The sequence below is a fragment of the Aphelocoma coerulescens genome, chromosome 5, assembly GCF_041296385.1.
Source record: "Aphelocoma coerulescens isolate FSJ_1873_10779 chromosome 5, UR_Acoe_1.0, whole genome shotgun sequence".
Lineage (NCBI taxonomy): Eukaryota > Metazoa > Chordata > Aves > Passeriformes > Corvidae > Aphelocoma > Aphelocoma coerulescens.
Window position 1 is genome coordinate 19,480,492 of NC_091019.1, and position 20,232 is coordinate 19,500,723.

Genomic DNA, 20,232 nt, shown 5'->3' on the forward strand with positions numbered 1-20,232 from the left:
ACCTTTTACAAAAGCCCATAATTTTGCCTAGTGGAAGCTGTTTTGCTTACAGAAACCCAACCAATTACTAAAGCTAACCATAACCATGGGTGCATTTGTGGGCAGGGCACTCAGAGAAAAAAAACCCCATGAAAATAATTTGAAGTAAAAACAGATGTAGTGATTAAGAGATATACAAAGTAATTCTCCTTAAAAATTTTTCAGCACAATATTTTTTGAAGGGCACATCCCTATATTAATCCAACAAACAACATTTTTCTTGTGATCTTTTTATGCCCTGCACCATGTGTGTGGATTAAAAGTAAAACTAAATAGTCTATTTGGAAAACACAGTTTCACAATGCCAACCAGACACAGTTTCTGGTGCCATTTCTCCTTTACTAACACCTTTGCTTCAATCTACAATTTAAATTCAGCAGAAGAAGGAGGGAAGTGTGCTCCCTTCTGTGTTGGTCATGAGAACAAAATTATTTCCATATTACATTGTTAGTGTGAATGTAATAAATGTTGATAGTTTTGCCTGAAACAATAAGAAAAAAAAATAAAGAGGCTGTGGAAAGATATTTTTTCATGGATGTCTCAGCCATGACTGAATCCACTTCAGCCAGTTAAGTGTACAGATAAAAGATGCTGTTCTGCCATCAGCACTCAACCCTAACGTTTCCAAAGCAGTTGGACAAATTCACAGGGAAAAACCCAGGGAGAACATTAAAGGCAAAGGCACCAGCAGGTGTCACCAGCAGACACCTGGGCCACAAGCTGCTGGCATCTGAAAAAGCACTGTTTTGTGCTTGCTGGGTTTTTATGCTGTTACCTTGGCCAACAGCAGGTCAGCCAAAAATCTCCTTGGCCAACAGCTCCTACCTTGGCCAACAACTTTAGCCTGGTCCAGTGTAGCCACCTGCACATTTCAAAGGATTTTCAACTACTGTGGGCACTGGCCAGCTCTGGGAAAACTTTCTAGAGAAGCAGGACCTTATCCCTCACCTTAACCTTGACTTCTGCTTTCAGAAGGATTGGGTTTTAATTTATGCACAGGACACTGAACCATTTGGGGACAGGGCTCCTTGTGCCCAGCAAAAGCAATTGCCACAGTCCCGAGTCTCTGGGATTTTGATGGAGCTGCGCTCCTCCATCACAGAAGGAAATCTCAAGACCAGCCTTCTGACACACTGGTCTTTGATCCCCCACAATATCTGTAACCCTAAAATGATGAGCTGGCAGCATCAATCCCTAATCCACTGGGATGATGTTTCACGTTATTCAGATCCTCATAGCTGCCCAGAACATTGCAGGTTATGGCATGTGCCTGGGGCTGGGGAGGAGCAAAATAGAGACAGGGACTGAGCCACTGCATGAAATATCTATCTCTGAATTATTTAGGTACTTGCCTAAAATACCAGTGTTCTGCTTTCAAAAGAAAGATGTCATGATTTTTTTACACTTCTGAGTCTCCTAAATTTTGTATTTTTTAAGTGCAGGGATGCAAAAAGGGGAATAAAGACCAACTTCCCCGGCACCTTGCATCTCCCACACCACCCATCTACCACAGCACCAGCAAGCTCTGGATTAACAATTCAAAACCCAACTTTCTTCCAAATTCAACCTCCTACAATCTTCTCTTTCTGGTCCAGCATGATAGTGACCCAAAACACCATTTTTTACTCTTGTGTTTTTCCTGTACCACTGCTGCATGTTAATAAACACATCTCCTGGGTGTTTCTCCTGGCCACTGCCAGAGACAACCAGAACAACCTGCCACTGCCTTCGAATAGAGGCTCCCAATTGACATTAGCAGGAAATAGAACCAGCTGGAAATGACTTTTCAAAAGTCAAGCATCTCATTTAAAACAAAGCAAAGCAAAGCAAACATCCCCTGTAAAAAAAAAAAAATCCCAAAGCTAATGAGACTTGCATTTTGTTTTGCCTTCAGCACAAAGCATTTGCCCTGCATGAGGTTTTCCATGGCTTCTCCCTTCAGATGATCCCATTGAAGAGGCAGCTGATGAAGGTGACCCTGTTCTTCCAAAGGACAGATGCAACAGAGCATGGATCTGATAGACCTCAATATGGATGTCTTAATTAACACCAGATGTCCCTTTTATGGGAGAAATAGTTGCTACAAAAAAAACCTCTGACGAGATGCTGGTGGTATTTTCTATCAGCCAACACTTACCTCTGTGCTGTGTGTGTACCTCCAGCAGGCAGCTGGGATCAATCCACAAAAGGCCAGAGCAAAACAGAAAAATCCCTGAGGATAAAGACGAAAAATACCAACAGTTACAGCCTGGGGAGAAAAATAACCATTTGCAAACACAATCAGGACATATTTAATATGCTTGTTTGAGCAAGTTTCATTAAAGTTTAAGCATCACCTTCTTTTAATATCCCTCATAATGTCAGTTACTTAAAAGAAATTAGATGGACAATAATGTGGTTCTCCATCAGGAGTCCTGTAATTACACTGTGGCCAATTGAAAAGTTTGACCAAAAAAACAGGCAGCTTCCTGCAGAGCAGTTATTCTATTCTGCCCAAATTCCTACTGGACAAAGAAAATAAGGTATAAAACCATGATATTTACAGTATGCTCCCCTTCTGCCACAGGACTGTGCTCCAGAATAGCATCTCCTTACTCATGAAATACAATCCCCTGCATTTAAAACTTGGCTATCGGCTTCAAAGAGGGCAAACCCCACACAAATAGTCCATAAAGAAGCAAATAATTGGGATAGAGAGAAATCAGCCTGCTGTGGAAGAGGAGCTGGACTTACTCTGTGAGCAAGGCGGCAGCTCCACGGCCAAGCTGCCTTCTTTAGATCAGCACCATCCTAGTTAGACAACAGGATGACAGAAGTACAATCAAGGCCAGAAACTGACCCTGAAGTGTCTAAACAATAACAGCAATGATGCAGGACGTGGTTTGACTTTTGTCTTCTTCCCTAGGCTTGCAGAGCTGGAAGTTACGTGCTTTTATTTTTATTTGAACAAATCTGGACCAAAGAACCCACACACCCTGATATAAAAAGCACTCGCCTGCTGTGACAGCTGGACCAAATGATCTTGTTCACATTAAAAAAAAAAAAAAAAAAAAAAAAAAAGGAAGGAAGAAGTGCCTGTAAAGTGTTTGAAGGCTAAATGGGCTCATCAAATATGAATCCATGGCTTAGTCTTGGAATGACAAAAGATGATGAATAAGCATCAGTTGAAAATTAATACCCTTAAAAGTTTTTCCATGAAACTGTGCCTCTTTCAACACAACAGTATGTGGGAAACTTAGCCAGCTGACTGCATATTATTTTGATTTCTAATTTTTTCTGTGACTGTTTTCATTGTATGATATAGCTGTAATAACTTGAAAAAGTTTAAATCTTTCATGAAATTTTACCAAATTCAAGCTTAAGAGAGGAAGAAGAACATTGCTTCTACCAGTTCTGCTTCACAAAAAAAATTTGCTTAAAAGATATAGTTAAACAAAAAAAAGCTCCAAACTCATGCATAAGCAGAAAGAAAGGAAAATGTGTTACTTCAAATCCTGGAAATGAAAGTGAATGTGCCAGTAAACTCCTTTTTCTGGCTCTTGTCCATCTGCTCTGTTTCTCTGCACTTTCCGGGGACTTTGCTCCCGGAACAAGACTGCCATTGGTATTTCACCACTTTTTTGGGGCTGCCTTGTTTCAGGCTCTGCATCGGACACTGGGGAAAACCCTGGTACAGCTCTTAGAAAAAATATTAAATTATGTATGTCCAGTCTCTCCTTTCATTTATTTTTTGGCAGCTGTCTGGCCATACAGCTGATGAGATCACTCATTGCCTTGCTAGGAGCTGAAATGAGATTACAGAGGACCCTTAAGGAGATGGGAGGAAAAGTCTGATCAAACACTGACATGACAAGGGGGTTACAAGTCATGAAGATGTGGAAGAGTTTGCAGGGTGATATCACAGACCAAAAGAGGGGGGGGTTCAACTCCTGAAGGTACAGCACAGAGTGGAGGGAGGAGGTGAGGTTACACAGGCATGTCAGGTTGTTCTTCAGTAGGACCAGACCCTGCATTTTGAACTGCCTCCAGCAACTGCCCCACCAAACAAACGGCATTTTCACCAAAATCAAATTCAAAGACAGGAAAATTTTAAAAAAAGAAAATTAGTCAGATGGAAAAACCAGCACTGAGAGCAACATTAGCACTCTGCTGCATACCATTCCATTAAAGTTACAATTGTGGGGACCCACCATGAACCCGGAGAGTGTGAACAACAGGGTGCCAGTGACAAACCAGATTTCTTCCACTGTGATCTCCCTTCCTTCCCCCACCAGCTCCAGCACTTACAACATCTCTCTGGGGCCAGAACCCCCAGCAGATTAAAATCCTCCTTCTCATCTTCCCTTCCTCATCTCCACGCCACATCTCAGTCCTTCATGTTCAGCATCAACTCTCCCTTTATTTCTGTCTGGTTTTTCTGGGAATACCAAAATGCAACCCCTTGGGAAGCTCCCCATCCACCCAGCTGGTGCACAGAAATTACACGGCTCCAAGAACATCTTATAAATGAATTATAGCCTGCTTTTTCACTCCCCAGCCAAAAGGCTTTTGGAAGAGCAACTTTCTAATTACATTAGAAGACATTTGGAGGAAAAAAGAAAAAGGCAGTGTGCAGTTTGCATACAAAATATGGAAGGGTCGAGGCTGGTTCACCATCTCCCAGACCCTTGGAGTTCCTCGGAGCCAGCCACAGGCTGCTGCCTGCTCCCTTTGCGAGAGACAGCCACATCAGCCCTGTGGAAGGCTGTCACCAGGCAGACATCAGTTACTCTTTTATGAATGACCTTGTTTCCATGCTTGCTGCAAGGAACAATTTCTCTTCCAAAGACTTGGCAGAGTCTGCAGGAACAGCACCCTGTCTGTTGGCTGGTGTTTCTTTTAATTCACCTTTCTGATGCTTCCCCTTTGGTGAAGGGGGTCAGCTTTGGATGAGGGAGGGATCCTTTAGATCAGACTGGGTTCTGTAGCTCTGCCAAACTCCCACACTTCCAGGGAAGGAGCCGACCTCTGCCCTGCTCTGCTCCAGCTGCTTTTTGGTGCTGCTGTGGTCATTGCAAGGGCCAGCTCCCTGCCAGACTGCAGAGCCCAGGGCAGGGAAGGGGGGAGCAAACTTCAGATTGCATCCATTAGGTTGTGTCCCTCCTTGCCTGACCGAGTTCGTCTAAAAGCACGCAATGTTTTTGCCCTTGCACAGAGCAAACACGAGTCAGTGACATCAGAAAGAGGAATCTGTCCTCGGCCCCAGCTCTGCCACTGGCACACAGATGCCTCACTCAGAAGTCTTGCTTCATGAGGGAGAGCACAGGAGACAGATTAAATTAGAAAGAAAGATGCTGACGTGTGCTGCAGTGATATTAAGGACCCTCTACACACTGGCCTACACCTGGGTATAATAAAGCAAACAGCCTGTGCTGTGTGCTAGCCCTACTAGCTCATCAATCTTGATGAAAAACTGGGTTATACCGGGCATGCACTGAGGCTTTTTCCACTGAATTTTTTTGGAACATCTGCTCTATCCTGAACACAAATTTTCCTCTATACAAGTCAGGTTTTAGGCTGTAAGAATTTCAGTTGGGATATTATAGTTGGAATGTTGCTCCCTGTTTTTTCTTTTCTTTCTCTGTCTGACCAGATAACAACACATGATGCTTTAAACCTCACCGGTGCTGGAGTCTTTCCTTTGTACAAACAGCACTAGGAAAACTGCTGTTTTCCTTCCTTTTCCTGCCCTTCAATAGTGACACGACCTCCAGGGGCTGTGAGAGCTGCAGGATATTAACATTCATGATGGGCCATGGATCACCAGAAAGCAGGGTTTGCCTCAGCTGGAAAACAGTCAATAAGCCTGTTGCTATTCTCCCTGTTTAAGAGGAGCTTCAGGGGTAATATTCCTGGAATTTAGAACCTAACTTGTTATCCTTAAGTTCTCAATTACTTTCTTGGAACCAGCTTCCTCACAAGCAGCAGTGGATGCACAGTAGCATCTGTCTGGTCTCATGATGCTGCTAATGCAGCTACAAGACAATCTCCTGAGACCTGTGTGCCTAAACCTGTTTGTCCTGTTCTGGTTTCTAAGCACTGTGCACCCATTACTGTTACTAGAACAGCACCAGTAAGGTCTATAAAGACCAGAGACCCCTCCTCTGGAGGCACACAAACCTCCAGACAGCCAGGCAGCATGAGCATATAAAATCAAAACAGACAAAAAAGTGCTCCCATAAGCCCGTCTGCATCCTGGTCAGCTTTTCCCCAGGGCGGCTGGTTTAACCAAGTGGCATTGTGGTAAACTAGCCATACTGATGCAGACATCCCCCAAGCATGGCTTGGTTTCCTGGACAGCCACAGATGTGAGGCAAATACTCTGATGTCTTCCCTCTTTGATTAAGAATGAATTAAATGGTCTTCTAAATAAGACACACTCTATGCAGGGAGGAAAAGTCCTTTAAAATCAATAGCAGGGGAAGATGAAAGATTCTTTCTATTGCAGAAGGAGGAAAAAAAACTCCAAGCAGCCGGGTTGATCCCTCCTGTGAGCTACAGCCCAGCAGGGATCAGCAGAGCTGGACAACACTCTGACAAGTTTTGGAGCCCCACAGGGCCAAACCCCACTCCTGCCTGTGATTACCTGGCTGCAGCTGTCAGGGCTGGCTCTCCCTGCCTTTGCTTCTTGCTTGCAGATCAGAGATTACATGTGTGCCCTGGGAGCGGGAACTGGGGTGAAAACAAGCAGCGAGCTGGGCTTTTGTGGAAGATACAGTTGGGAGCAGAGGGGGCGATTTTTAGGAATAGGTAAAGTCCCCCCTGTGTGATTTAAGACGCCGATGAGCTCCTTGAACACTTGGAGGCGAGAATACTGTTGCTGATGGCCAGCTCTTGGGTGTCTCCCAGGGTTCCCGTTAATTCCTGAGGGCTGGGGACGTGCCACCAGCCCGCAGGGGTCACGGGGGCTGCTCCCGTTCCCGGCGCGTTCCGCAGCACCTCCCGGAGCGCGCGGGGAGCGGCAGCGGGCGGCTGGCGGGCCCGCGGCCCCCTCCAGCGGCGGAGCGCGGCGCTGGACCGGCCCCGCCCGGCTGCCAGCGGCCCTCTCGCCTCCTGCCCCACGGCTCGGCACGGAGGCGGCGGAAACAGGGCTTAAGGGCAGCCAAGAGGCATCCCGTTATCCCTGCTGAGAGCAGCGCGGCGTGACGCCTCGTCGCCACAGCTGCGGGGAAGGCACCTCGCACCCTTCCTCTGCTTCCCGCCAGGCAGCGATACCGTGACCTCCCTGCAAAGGTGCCATCAGGGGTCCAAAATGAAGACGGCCACATCCCCCACCCATTCCCCCCCCCCCCCCCCAAAAAAAAAAAAAAAACAACAACCTGTGGAAGCTAAAGACAAGCCAACAGGATGCACTAGGAGCCACAAAAATAGCCACATTGAGGGTTCTGCCAGCCAGAGGTTTCTTTGGTGGGCAGAGCTTGGCTGTGATAGCTCAAACCAGCTGGGCTGGTGGAGATGAAGGGTGGCTGGGGGAAAGGATCACCCACGTTACAACGGGAAGGGAGAGCAGCACCGTGTGGCCCTTGGACAGTGCCTTTGGACAGCAGCTCTGGAGCTCGCTCAGTATGTGTTTGCCATCTTTAACTATCGCATCCGGAAACGTCTGTGATTTTAACAGGCTGTTCTATGGAGTGGCATGCCCCAACCACATACCAGAGAGTAAGGCAACAAATAAACATTATAGAGAAGTTTGGCTGCATCTTCAGGCAGCCATTACTTTCTCCACTAATCTGTACGTACCCATTGGTTTAGATGTGGTAGTTGCAGGCACACATTAAAAACACTTCAGCAAAAGGGTGGGAAGTTACACCTATTCTGTTAGAGGTATTCATAGGAACTCAGGCCCCTTTGGGCATCTCAAACAGAGAAAGGAAGATGGCATATTCAGAAGGTGAAAACATTAATCTCAGGGGCTGCTTTGCACTGAATTTTAAGGTGTCAGCCTCTAATTTCTGCCATCAGTATCATTTCCCCCAATTACACACATTAGATAAATCTCTTTAAAGTTAGTGTATGACAGCAATGCAATTATTTTATATTAAACACGATTTCATGCTCAACAACCTACCTATTGACTCCTGCCCTTCACATGGGAAAACATGCAGTGAGCAGCACTTTACCACTCATCCCTCCAGCCCCAAGGCTGGAAGCTGCTCTGTGCAGCCAAAGCCCCACATGCAGGCTCTGTTTTTAAATGTAGCTTAGCTCACAGTCCAGTTTACTACTGTCAGCATGGTCCAGGCCCAAACAAGCACTTCGCTGTGGATGATGGAGAGGAGAAAGGGGGAATTTCAGCTCTTATGCTACCTCTCATTGTAGGCCAAAACTCAGGGTCCAGCCCAAATCCCCCATGCCTTCTGCCTTGGTTTGTATGCCTCACACCACCACTGTGGTGGATATTTGCAGTGATGGGGTGAAAAATTGTGGCTAGTTTGCTGTCACAAGTCAGGGGAAGCATGTGAGACTCAAAATCATGCTGCTAAGGTTTCCCCACACAAACCATGTGTTCACTTGATGAGGAGAAAAAAAATACCCTGGGAATTGTCATCACCGTAGTTCCTTGGCAGGTAAGCACCTTCCCTCTGAACGCTGCATACACAGGGCTTTGGCAAAGGAAACTAGGCACAGAAGGATGCAATCCTCAGCCTGAAGAGCTCTGCAAGGTCACGCTTCTACAAAAACGTCCCCTTGCAGCACAAGGTGGAACAACAGGACCTCCTTTCCCAGGCATACATGCTTCCAGGCATAAGGAAACACAGCTCCCAGCACCACACATTAAGGGGGCCAGCCCCAGGTGACAAAAAGCCCCTCCCAGCCAGTTCCTGTGGGTACGGATACGCACCATGGCGGTGAGACACTGCGATTCCCGCACCGTGGCGGCGGAGCTCAGCAGAGCTGCCAGGATCAGGGTCATGCTCAGGCAGATCCCAAAGTAGAAAGCTGGAAGGAAGTCAGACATGGGAGTTGTGGTCAGATGCCAGAGGCCTAGTCTGATGCTTTTACCCAGAGAAAGGCCAAAAAGTACATTTTGGGGAGCTGGCCCCAAATGTCCAGGTTGCAGAACTGAATTTTGTCTGTAATTTATTCAATACCCACTATCTGTGTATGCTTTGCTGTGTATGTCTGGCAGGGCTGTAAACCTCTGAGTGGTTCCCACAGCTTCAGCAAAGTGAAGCAGCCTAAAACGGTGTCGGTCCACCCAACAGACCACAAGCTACCAATTATTTCAGCATTCCGATAAGGATCCCCCCAAATGGGGGGTGCTGGTGTGCAGCAGCTGTCCCACAGCCCCTATCGGGACTCCAGGCACTGCTAATCTGGTGCAACACTCACCCTCTGGTTTCCTCCTGGCTCAGGCAGGATCACAGCCGGTGCCCCAGGGCAGGGCTCAGGGACCACAGCGCGGCAAAGGGCTTTGCTACCCTAACCATGCTGAGGTAATACTTGCAAACAAGGCAAATGGAAGCGTTGCTGGAGAGGGTGGCTGGGGTGGGAGAGCCTGCAAGGCTACAGTCAGTGCCAACATATAACCCCTATATGTGTAGGAACAGGGAAGGAATGTACCTTAGCTTTGGACTAACATAGTTTTTACACCTGCCTTGTTAAACTGAAATTGAGAACCAGGATCTTGAGAGGGTATGAGCATGTTTAAGCCCAGAGCACAGCTTGGGAGAAGCAGCAGATCCAAGTGCAGCAGAGGTGAGCAGGGTATTTTAGTACCTGGGCGATCTTTGCTCTAGCCTTGTACCTGAGACTTCTCCCTTGTGAAAGCAAAAATACCCCACATTTCCTAAAACAAACTCTAAGTGTTGCCATGCATTTCTCCTCCCAGCCTCAATTTTCTATGTTCTGCTTCAACTCCTGTAGCTCCTCTCCCCATGCTCCCAGTCTCCTGCCAGCCCCAGTGCACTTTTAGGGACTGAGGAGCTCCTCCTGAGCTCTTACTGCAGCACAGGGGCAGGATGGGGACATGGTGAATAGAGGAACAGGTGCAAACACAGAAGCACCTGAGCACCCCGTGCTCCCACAGCATGCTTTGGTTACAGGCATGCAGGTTTGATACGGGAAAGTAAGTGCCTGTAGGACTGTGTTAGTCCTAATGCATCCTCTAAAATCCAGCTCCTTCCTCCTCTTGAGATACTTCCTCCAACTGCTTTAGGGAATTTTGTAGCTCCTGGTATGACCAAAGTTCTCGCTGGGATGTGACCACAACATACCTCTGTGGTGGATGACCCTGTAGGAGTTGCTGTCCAGGGAGACGTTGCTGATGAGGGTGAAACGGAGCCCATAATGGGTGACTGTGCTCAGCGTGGCAATGGACAGCCCCAGGAGCTGGAAAAGAAGGGTTTCAGGAAGGGATTTACAAGGCAGCAGCTCTTTCTGGGTGCACACAAAGGTTTGGGGTGTATCTGAATACTCCTGAGCCCCATGCAAATGCAGACAGCCTGATCATCCAGAGACCACCATATGTACCCCAAAATGCACATAAAAGGACAAACCCCAGACACTTAAAAATACTAAAGCTGTTCTTCTCTCCTGCATAATGAGTGCATAAGACACTGTGCAGCCCAGAGTCTCTTGGCCAGTGCCCGTGGATTAAATTCCCACCACATGAAGAAAACTGAGAGGATTGATGCCCTTGCAGCACCTGTGTGGTGCCACCCCACTCTGCAGACTGCACACATGTGGCTGTGAGGGCTGCCAGCTTCATGAGTGGTCTTAGGCAGGGGTGATGTTCTCTGCTTTGCTCTTTGCAATGCCAGTCTCGCTGCCTGCTGTTGGCTCTGTTTCCTACAACAGAGGGCAAAGAGCTGAGTCCTGTACTACTCCAAGTTGTCCGTGCTGATTTCTGTCTCTGCAAGGTGTTGCTGGCCTGTTTCTGTCCCAGCCCTGAGAGCACTCGTATGCCTAAGGCACAGGGTAACTACTTGCACATCACCCTCCATGTTGCCCAGACTGAATCCAGGTGATGGAGAAAGAAAACTTCTGATGGCACTTTTCTGTGGGAGATGGCTCTAGAGCAGGGTTCCTTGCAGCATGACTGGTGGCAGAGCTGGGACAAAGGCACCAACAGCAAAACCAGCTCCAAATCTAGTGTAATGAACCTGGAAAATGCAAAATGTAAGGCCACTCCTAGCTCTGAAGATAAGGCTTCATCATTCTGTGCCTTTACAATACAGAAAAATGAGACAGCTATACCTGTGTCAAACGTGACAGTGCAATCTCAACATAATCCCCACTGTGTGACATTTTCTAATAGCTTTTGCTGGAGGCTTACAGTCTCAGAGACTAAATCCATCCAAACCATAGCATTTTGTCTAACCTAATTTGTGGCACCTTCAGATCCTTCAGACTGTGCATTACTGTCTATCTTGACCCACACCCAGCAAAATATTAAGTGCAACACCAGTTAGCTCAGATTTCTGAGAAACACCAGTCTAAAATCCTCCTAACAGCAATAACAAGATTCTAACCATTCACAGCGGCTGTGCCTTAATGCCTCCTCTAAACATGCTTGGTACCAATCCTCCTTTCATTTCCTCCAAATGGTGTATTCTGTTATTTGGAAGAGAGAATCATCGTACAGCCAGTGCAGTCTTGGAATGTTGAAATTTGGAAAAAACTACAAACTTCATTTGTGGCCCAAAATAAGGTATTACCTTTTAATTACACTCTTAAAAAGCCACCAACCCTCTTTGAGCTAAATACAGATTATTATTATTGCTGTTGTTATTGTTATTATTATTAAACTGGCAAATTTTGATGAAGTGAAAAGGCAACAAGAACATACAAGTCAAAGCATCCAGGAGAAGTGTTCTCCAGTATCCACCATTTCCCATCAGCTCTTACAGCAGATATCCAGAAACTCCCCTTGAATTTGCTTCAAAAGCTGATAAAAAGAGTCCCTGGAATTGCTTTCGCTTTGCGGGGTGATCCACAGGTTTCTCACACACACTTCCACCAAAGCCTCGTGGTTTCACGTTCTCACTGATCCCACCTGCAGTCAACCACCCTCCCAGCAGCAAGTGTGACTGCAGCAGTTCTGTTCTCTCTCTTTTGCTCCAAGGAGACAGGAGCAAATATCTTTTTGCCGAGAACCACCCATTCTGCCAGCAGCGACCTTTTCTTTCTCCTTGGAGGCAGCTGCTGAGTTGTGAAAGAGCAGCAGTGGTGTGACATCCCTGAGAAACCAGAAGTCTATCAGAGGAGGGGGGGGGCGATGCTGGTGGCCAGCGATAACCGCCCATGGTGCAATGATAACTCGGGCAGTTGGCTGTGCTTGCCCTCCGCCCGCCAAAAACAGAACGTGGGAAAACCATCCCCTCTCGGAGCGGGAATGGCAAAGGCAATGGTTCACCTCGGTTCTGCAGAGATCCCCCCAAACCTGCCTGCTCACCATGACACAGAGGCTGGTCACCAGCAGCTGGCACTTGGTGGTCCTCATGCCGCACCTCAGTCCCATGGCAGCTTGTCCCCAGAGAGAGCTGGCAGTTGGTCCCTCCAGCTCTTGATAAAGCCTGGGTTTCCACCAAAGGGAGGCATGGCCACAGCGGGGCCTCTCAGGAAGTGGAGTCCCCACCACGTGCTGATGCACCTCCTCCTGCCTGATTATTAAATCCTGTTTGGGGCAGTCACCTTCTGAACATGCTCTCAGTCAGCTGCTGCCCACTCCCACACACAGCCAGCTGGGAAAGAAGGAAGGGCACACAGAAAAACAACCTTTCATGGAGTTTGGAGTAAAGCTCCCTTAAAAAAATTTTAAACTGTGCAATGAAGAGTCAGTGTCAAAATATTCTGGCTTTGACTTTCACTGGAATGCAGTTTTGCTTAATGAACATTGTCGGTAACCTTTTTTTTTATAATCTGCATAAATAGTATTTTGGGAAAAAGTCTAGGAAAACATTATTTAAAAAAAAATAACCTGTTGTTTAAAGAAGGGATTAAACCCCCCCAAACAGATCTGTGTAAGAGTCTTCTCTCCCCATGTAAAACTACCACATGGCAATAACCTTTGGCTGAGTCTCTATTAGAACTTGCATTTGCAGATAAGGGAAAAAAACACATTTTGGTAGTATTTTATTCAGGAAAATGGCTATATGGAAATATAACCCCCAGCCCCAGAGACGCTGACTGTCTGTGGACATTTTAACTCTGTCCTTTCCCCTCTCCTAGCACTGAAGACTCCATGGACCCACAGCTGCAGAAGGTTTCTTGTCTTCAAAACCAGCTGTCTCCAGGACAGGTATTTCTCAAAAGTAAATCGCAAAGAAGCCTCAAGAACGATCTGGCCAAAGTCAGCCTGAATAACTGAGTGCCTTAATCATCCTTAGTTTTGGAACCAGGCTGGTGGAGAACAGGTGAAACAGAGTAATGAAAAATAATTGCACTCCCTCCAGGTGGCAAACAAAGGGAGTAAAAAAGTAAAACCATCCCACAACAGTAACTGCAGTTACAGGAAGATGACAAAGAAGGAGGAGGAGAGGAGTGAAAAAAGGAAGGAAGATGCATTTTGTGAAGCAAAGAGAAAGCAAGTTGCACAAAGCCATGAGCACAGGAAAAAGCATGTCATGATTTTCTGACTACATCACTAGCTTTCTTGCAAGCTTTCCTGCAGATCATCTTGGTTGCAGCCTTCCAAGATGCCAATGAGAACTGCCACAGCCAGTGCCAAAAACAGGCTCACAGGTCCCTGCCCTGATGCCCAGGAGGAGATACTTATGTAGCATGTGCAGACAGAGACCTTCCTCCTCTGGCCACCAGCTGGAGACCATCTGAGGAAAACCAGTGGCTAGACAACAGGGCAGGAGGGCAGTGGGGAGAGGACAACAAGCTGGTAAGGCAGCTGATGTCAAGCCTTCAGGAGCAGGATGCCCAGGAGCAGACCAGACAGGGAAAATGCCTTATAAGACTGTCAGAGTTAGGATTGCATCTGGATGCAGAACTGTGGACACCCATCATTTCTTCTGATACTAGAGGACAGACAGGGGTGTTATCACCTGCATTTCCAAGGTGCAACGGTACAAAGGCAGCAGAGCTGGTCCACCCATGGAGTTACAGGTTAAATCTGGAAGGGCTGCAAGAAGGCATAAGCACAGCTCTGTGTGTAGCACCAAGCCACATCAGCCCAGCCACGAGCGACAGTCACCAAGCCGTGTCACCTGCCCTGAGCACACCAGAACTGTTTCACAGCGACGGAGAGGGAAAAAAAAACATGGAACCCATCTTCGTTTCCCTCCAGACCCCAGTTCCTTCCCCGGTCCTAAACGACTGCCACCGCAGAGAGACCTGTGAGAAGCCAAGTCTCACACTAGAGGTCCCCACAGGCCAGCACAACCCTTTCCCGAAGGGCAGGATGATCGACGTGGGCTTTCTGAAGAGCAATTCCCTCCCCAGTTCTACAACGGTCTCCTCAGTTCCTGCAGGAGCCTCGCACCTCACCTCAGGTCCACCTGAGGGGTCCCAAAACCACCATCTACCCACTTTGCAAGGGCTCCTGGTCTTCCCACAAAATATGTTCTGCCTCCTTTTATCTCCAGCCATAAAAACGGGTACCTTCACTGACTCACGGAGCTCTGAAAGCAGGTCTGCAACTTTAAACACCTGGGTTTAAACAGCTGCTTCCTCTGTTTTGGTAGAAAATGCCAATTTCTGAGTAGCTTGCCTGTGTCTTCTGATGCTTCTCCCACCAGCAGTGCTTGGTGCTCTTGCTTAATACCCATTCCCTCTACTAACTGCTCTGCCTGCTGGGCTCAGGGGTGGAGGGATTTTTTGCTGTTTCTCTTTCCTCTCTCTTACCTTCTATCCCATACAGGTATGCCTTGAAAGTTTCCTGTTTGGGACAGAGCATATGTGGATTTCTAACATAAAAAAATTAACAAGAGCAAAAGGAGTAGCTTCCTCACCCCTCCCCCCAAAAAACAGCCAAAAGAAAGTCACTCCCTCAGCCAAAAGAAAGCAGTAGAGTAGAGCTGGGATATTAAGAGGTTGGGCTGTGATTGAAGGAGGCAAATTTGGCACATGGAAGGGCACTGCTGAAGGGAGCACAGGGGGAGTCTGTGTGCTCATCTTACTGTGCCCATCAAAAGGCAATCTGCAACACTTAACTTTCTAAGGGATTAAACTTCCCCTGGGTGCCCTGTTGCTGGCACACACCTACCTCTCTGTCCAGGAAGCACTGGTGAGAAACGGGGTGTCCCCTCAACCTCATCCTACTGGGAAGAGAGGCAGGGCTGGTGGCATGCCAGGGAACCACCCTCACAACCAGCATGTGGGCGGGATGGCAGCATGGCTTTTCCAGCAAGACTCGGCTTCCTGCCCACCTGGGTAGGTTTTATTGATTGGTCCCCTTTGCAAGAGCACAACTTATCACTCCCAGAAGCGGTGCAAAACCACAGGTGACCACAGCTCCTGCCTGTGGCTTCCTCCCTTATTTCTGGTTATCAGTTGGAGCACGGAAAGATGGTAGTGAGTCTGAAAATACCCCAGGGAGCACAGGTGCTCTCTTTCTAGCCTTGTAGCAGCTTGCAGATGTCTGTTATGAAAATATACACCAGCATCTCCAGCTGCATGGGTCTCGGAAGGATGTGCCACCTCATCCAGAAGGGAAGGATTGATTTTAAAAAGGGAACAAAGCCAGATCATATTTTTTTGCAAAGCTATAAACTCCCAACACTCCTCTGAGCTGGAGGGAAACAATGCCCACTCTGTCAGAGGGATGTTCTAAAAGAGCTGGGGGATTTGATGTGTTAATGCTGCATGGGGTGAACTTGGGACACTAAACACAAATGGAGAAGAAGAGGCTGAATTCAAGCTGGTGCCTTCTTACTCCATCAGTGCAGCCACCAGTGACGGAACAGCAGCACTCCAGCCTCAGCTGCTTGAACTCCGTCAATGCAGCAGGGAAGAGAAACTTCCCCCTTGGCTTTGGGGCACTGCTACTCATGCTCCCGAGAAAGGATGGGCTGGAAGCAAGAAAGAGGATGTCACCCAGGAGCCAAAAATACACCCATCATCCAAGCAGGATACTCCAGTGCCAGGTCCCTGCTGCCTCTCAGGAGCCTCCTCCTTTTCCAGCCCATAGCACCATCAAGGAAAATACCTCTCCTCCACAGCAGAAAGCAGCTCCAAATGTGTCAGATTTACAAGTGTCAGTGGCTCAGCTCATTCAGTTCTTCAGCTACTGCCCATAGCACGGCTGGATTCACCCTAAAGCTCACTCGTAAATAAAACATGTCCATATCAAACCGCACCGCAGCCATAGGGGTGATGGGAAGCCGAGGAGACCTCAGAGCCTGCGTCTGCCTTCCCGGGCACATCACAAGGATGCATTGTAAGGGCTGCTTAGCATTCATATAGCACATACACACAATCAAAGCTAAAAATCAACTTTTAAACCTGGGGCCATCTCTTTTCAAGAAAGGAAGGAGAGGAGAAAAGGGGGAGGTGCTGCGCTTTGCCAAGCTTCAGATGCACCATACAACTCCACTGTGAATGGAAACAAGGCTGGCTGGAGCCGGCCTTGGAAGACACAAAACCAGAGAGAAATCATAATCTCCAAAGCACTTTTTTACTTATTACTATTTTCAATGCGTGTCTCAGAAATCCTCTAGTGATTCCCAGGCAATTTGAAATTATTATAGGTGAGCAAATAAAATGTCAGAAGAGTTATTAAAAATAGTTCATCAAGCCAGAGAAAGATTACATTGGAAAAGAGCATAAGCTGAAGACAGGGAGATCCCTTCAAAGAATAAACCCAAATGAACATCTTTCTCCACTGAAAGAACCATACTCATAGCTCTAAGGCACACCGCCCTACTCAAACGAAATTATTTTTTCTTTTTCACATGCTAATTGCAAACCATAACTGCCCAGGAGCCAGCTGTGCAGGTGATAGACCTGAAGACACAATGCAAGCCCTGCTCCATCTAGCCCGGCTCCTGGTGAAACCAGTGTGAGCACAGCCCACTCTGGCAAGTGGGCTCACCAAGAACAGGGCTGCTCAATTGCCCATTGCTTTTTATTTCTGACATACATCCTCTCAAGCTTTACTGCAACAGGACCTCTATTGCTTTCCATTGGAGTCCAGAAGGTTTTGGTAAAATACCCTAAAAAGCCCATGTCAGCTGCCTGTAATGCATGGGGTGACACCAGGACTGACCCAGCACACCACCCTTCCTGCTGACACGTGCCAAGTCAGAGGCAGCACTTTGCTCTCACCTTTGGCAGGTGCAAGAACTAAATGTAGTGTCAGAGGCCCTTTCCAGAGGCCCTTTTTCCTTCTCCCTGAGCATCGTTTGGCCACCTTGCAGCACACTGGCCGAAGCCACATGGGGCTACAAGGTGTCCACACCAACCACACAGTTACCATTTTTGCCCTACCTGCTCCAGGAGAGGAGAATTTCTTCTCCCTACTCTCTGGGGATGGGTAGCACATTGCTGGATGCTCTTTCTCCCCAGATTATGATCAGGAAGTTGATTATGAGCACAGACAGTGTTTAATGATGTCTTGTTCTACTGGATCTTACATAGTCATTAACTTTATAAAGAGATTTCAAGTGAGATTGCATTTCTCTGAGTACAAGATGTACCTACCTACCTTCCTGCAGACTGTTGGGGAGGCAGCTGCACTGCTAGGAAAGTGTAAGCACTTGCTGTGTGTTGAATATCAGATCCGATGGCCACATCTGGCTGGAAACACACGTCGTGATCAGCAGCCCTGAAGCCAATTTGGACAAGTCAAGTTCATCCCTGAGCTGAGCGTGGAATCTCTGTGGCTGGAGACTGCGCGCTCTCCCTTGAGACCGGGTTTACTGGTGTGCGTTATTAATGAAAAAATTCCCTGTAGCTATTTTTGTATGATAAAAATCCAGTTATTACTCTTGAGTGTGGCACTTCGATACAGAAAGCTTTCTCTTGAAAAGTTTCAAGGGCAGCAGCTTCCCCTTTCCTGTGAAAAAGGTTTTCAGCAGAAATTAGAGACGAGGTAATAAAAGAACATCAGTATTACTCCACTGCAGTAATGCCCCGACTGACTAAGCTACGTCTGACAGTGAGCACAAGGGAAGCCCCCTGTACCAGCCAGGGCAGCTTTGCAGATGCTGGAGACAAGTGCATGACATGGCCTGAGCTGAGCAAGCAGTCTGTGCACTCCCAAATATGTTCAAGGCACAAGCAGCTCCCTGGTGCTTCCTGGAACCCACCAGGAAAAATGCTCCACCTGTGCCCCATGCCATGAGCCGCTCCTTTGGGGTCAAGTCCTTCAGAGAAGTTGTAGGGCTGCTCATTGGTTTGCCCCCAGGTCTATAGCACAGCCAAGAATGTCTCAGGAGCCGCTGAATTTGGGTGCTAAGCCTTCGGTGTGTTTGATTACCAGAAAATCAAAGTGCTCGCAGGCTCCATACTGTCAGGAATTTCAGCTCAGCTGCCTGGGACACTGCAGTGGGGCTGGTTCCTTCAAGCCATTGCCATTGCAACTGATCCCCAGGGGAAATATTTCTCTTGCAACACAGTGGAGCCTTGCTGCTCCCTAAATAACCCACACAGAAACTAGAAAAGCCCCCTCTGTGTCACATCAAGAAATGCTAGGTCTTTGAACTACCATTTTGGTTTAGATACACCCAAGGACCAGCACTACAGTGGTTCAGGGCAGCCAGGGGATTACAGACCCTTTGATATCCAAATCGTGGTGCAGAGCTTTGCTGGCACCTGTCCATGTTGGTGCCAAAGACACCCACTTGGAGCACTTTCCTGAGATGGGGTTATGTTCCCCCCCAAAAAGTGAAGCCCTGTGGCTGAACTGCCCCACACCACTGGATTTTTTTTTTTTTTTTTTTTTTTAAGGCTGGGTAGGATCAAAGCCCTAAGGACAACACATCCTGAAGCTGCGCTGAAGCCAAGAGCAGACACAGCTCCAGGGCAGTGCGTTCATGTAGCTCCCTCTCCATCCATCCTGTTTATTTAGCAAAAACCATGCAAGTTATTTCTTCCCACAAGCTCCCGGGACTCCAGGAGGAAGCTCCTTTGTCCTCCCCACTCCATCCAGCTATCTGAACGCACCTTACGCTGCTGCTCTTCCCACCGGAGCTGGAAGCAAGGCTTGCTTGATGGCAAGCCAAGGAGGACTGCTTGGCATGGCAGAGGGAAGCCGGGCTGCAACCCCCGAGCTACAAAATCTTCGCATTTTCCTTCTTGTTTCCATACCTTTATCCCTGAATCTCCCATTGAAGCCCAAAAAGCCGGCGTTGGTAACATGACTCACGCCACTACCATAAATCTTTGTTATTATACTCTTTTGGCGGATGTAACAAAGCAGAGCCCCGGCGTGTCCCGTCTCTCTGCCAGGCAAGCACCGACCGGCAGCCAGGTGCCGGCACTCCCCGCTCCGCAGGGAAAGCCCTGGGAGCAGCCGCGCTGCCGGGCCGCCGTCTTCCCCACACGGTCACCCGCGAGGTACCCGGTTTTGGCAGGGGCCGGGCTGGTGGCACATTTGAAGGGACAGAACCCAGGGCTTCCACTCACCGAGGGCAGCGGCGAGTCCCGGCTGCTCGTGCGTGCCCGCTCTGAGGGGCGGAGAAGGCGGGGCGAGAGGGGGGCCCCTCCCCCGAGTAATAATAATAATAACTAAATTACACTAAAACGTCAAAAATTGCCAGGGCAGGGGCGGTGATTTGAGGAAAGGCTGGAGCGGGGGGGCAGGGAGCGCACCCCGAGGGGCAGGGGCAGGGGCAGGGCCGGGGCGCGGGCGGCGGGGTGCGCGGGGTGTGTGTGAGGGCGGGGGGGGGGGGGCGGTTGCCGGGGCCGGCGGCGCCACGCGCCGGGCGCGCGCGGGGGCGGGGGCGCGCGCGGGGGAGGGCGCGGGCGGGGGCGCGGCGGCGGCGGGCGCGCGTGGCGCGGCGTGCGCGGCGCGTGCGGCCGGCGGGGGCTCGCGAGCCGCCGCGCGTTGATAAGGGGCCGGCCGGCGGCGGGACCCGCCGCAGAGGCGCGGAGCGGCGGCGGGAGAGCACGGGCATGGGGATAAACTGCCCCGCGCTGCCCACCCCCGCCTCCTTTGTCTCGCTTTCAGTTTAGTTTTGGCTTTTTTTGTTGTTGTTGGTTTTTTTTTTTTAAAGTTTTGGGTTGGTTTTTTTTTTTTTCCGCCGCCGTGGCCGCCCGGCG

At 48.6% G+C, this 20,232-nt stretch overlaps 1 protein-coding gene across 1 annotated transcript in view; it reads right to left on the reverse strand.

Moving 5' to 3' along the window:
- TSPAN32 (tetraspanin 32) overlaps positions 1 to 14,620 on the reverse strand; it is a 33,267-nt gene extending 18,647 nt beyond the window's left edge. The window contains exons 1-5 of the mRNA XM_069016946.1: positions 14,518 to 14,620; positions 12,476 to 12,764; positions 10,296 to 10,410; positions 8,921 to 9,018; positions 2,177 to 2,251 (exon numbers count right to left, since the gene is read on the reverse strand). Of these exons, the coding sequence (XP_068873047.1) occupies positions 2,177 to 2,251; positions 8,921 to 9,018; positions 10,296 to 10,410; positions 12,476 to 12,541 (354 nt within the window). The 5' untranslated portion in view covers positions 12,542 to 12,764; positions 14,518 to 14,620. The remainder of the gene's footprint in view (positions 1 to 2,176; positions 2,252 to 8,920; positions 9,019 to 10,295; positions 10,411 to 12,475; positions 12,765 to 14,517) is intronic.
- Positions 14,621 to 20,232: the final 5,612 nt, after the last annotated feature.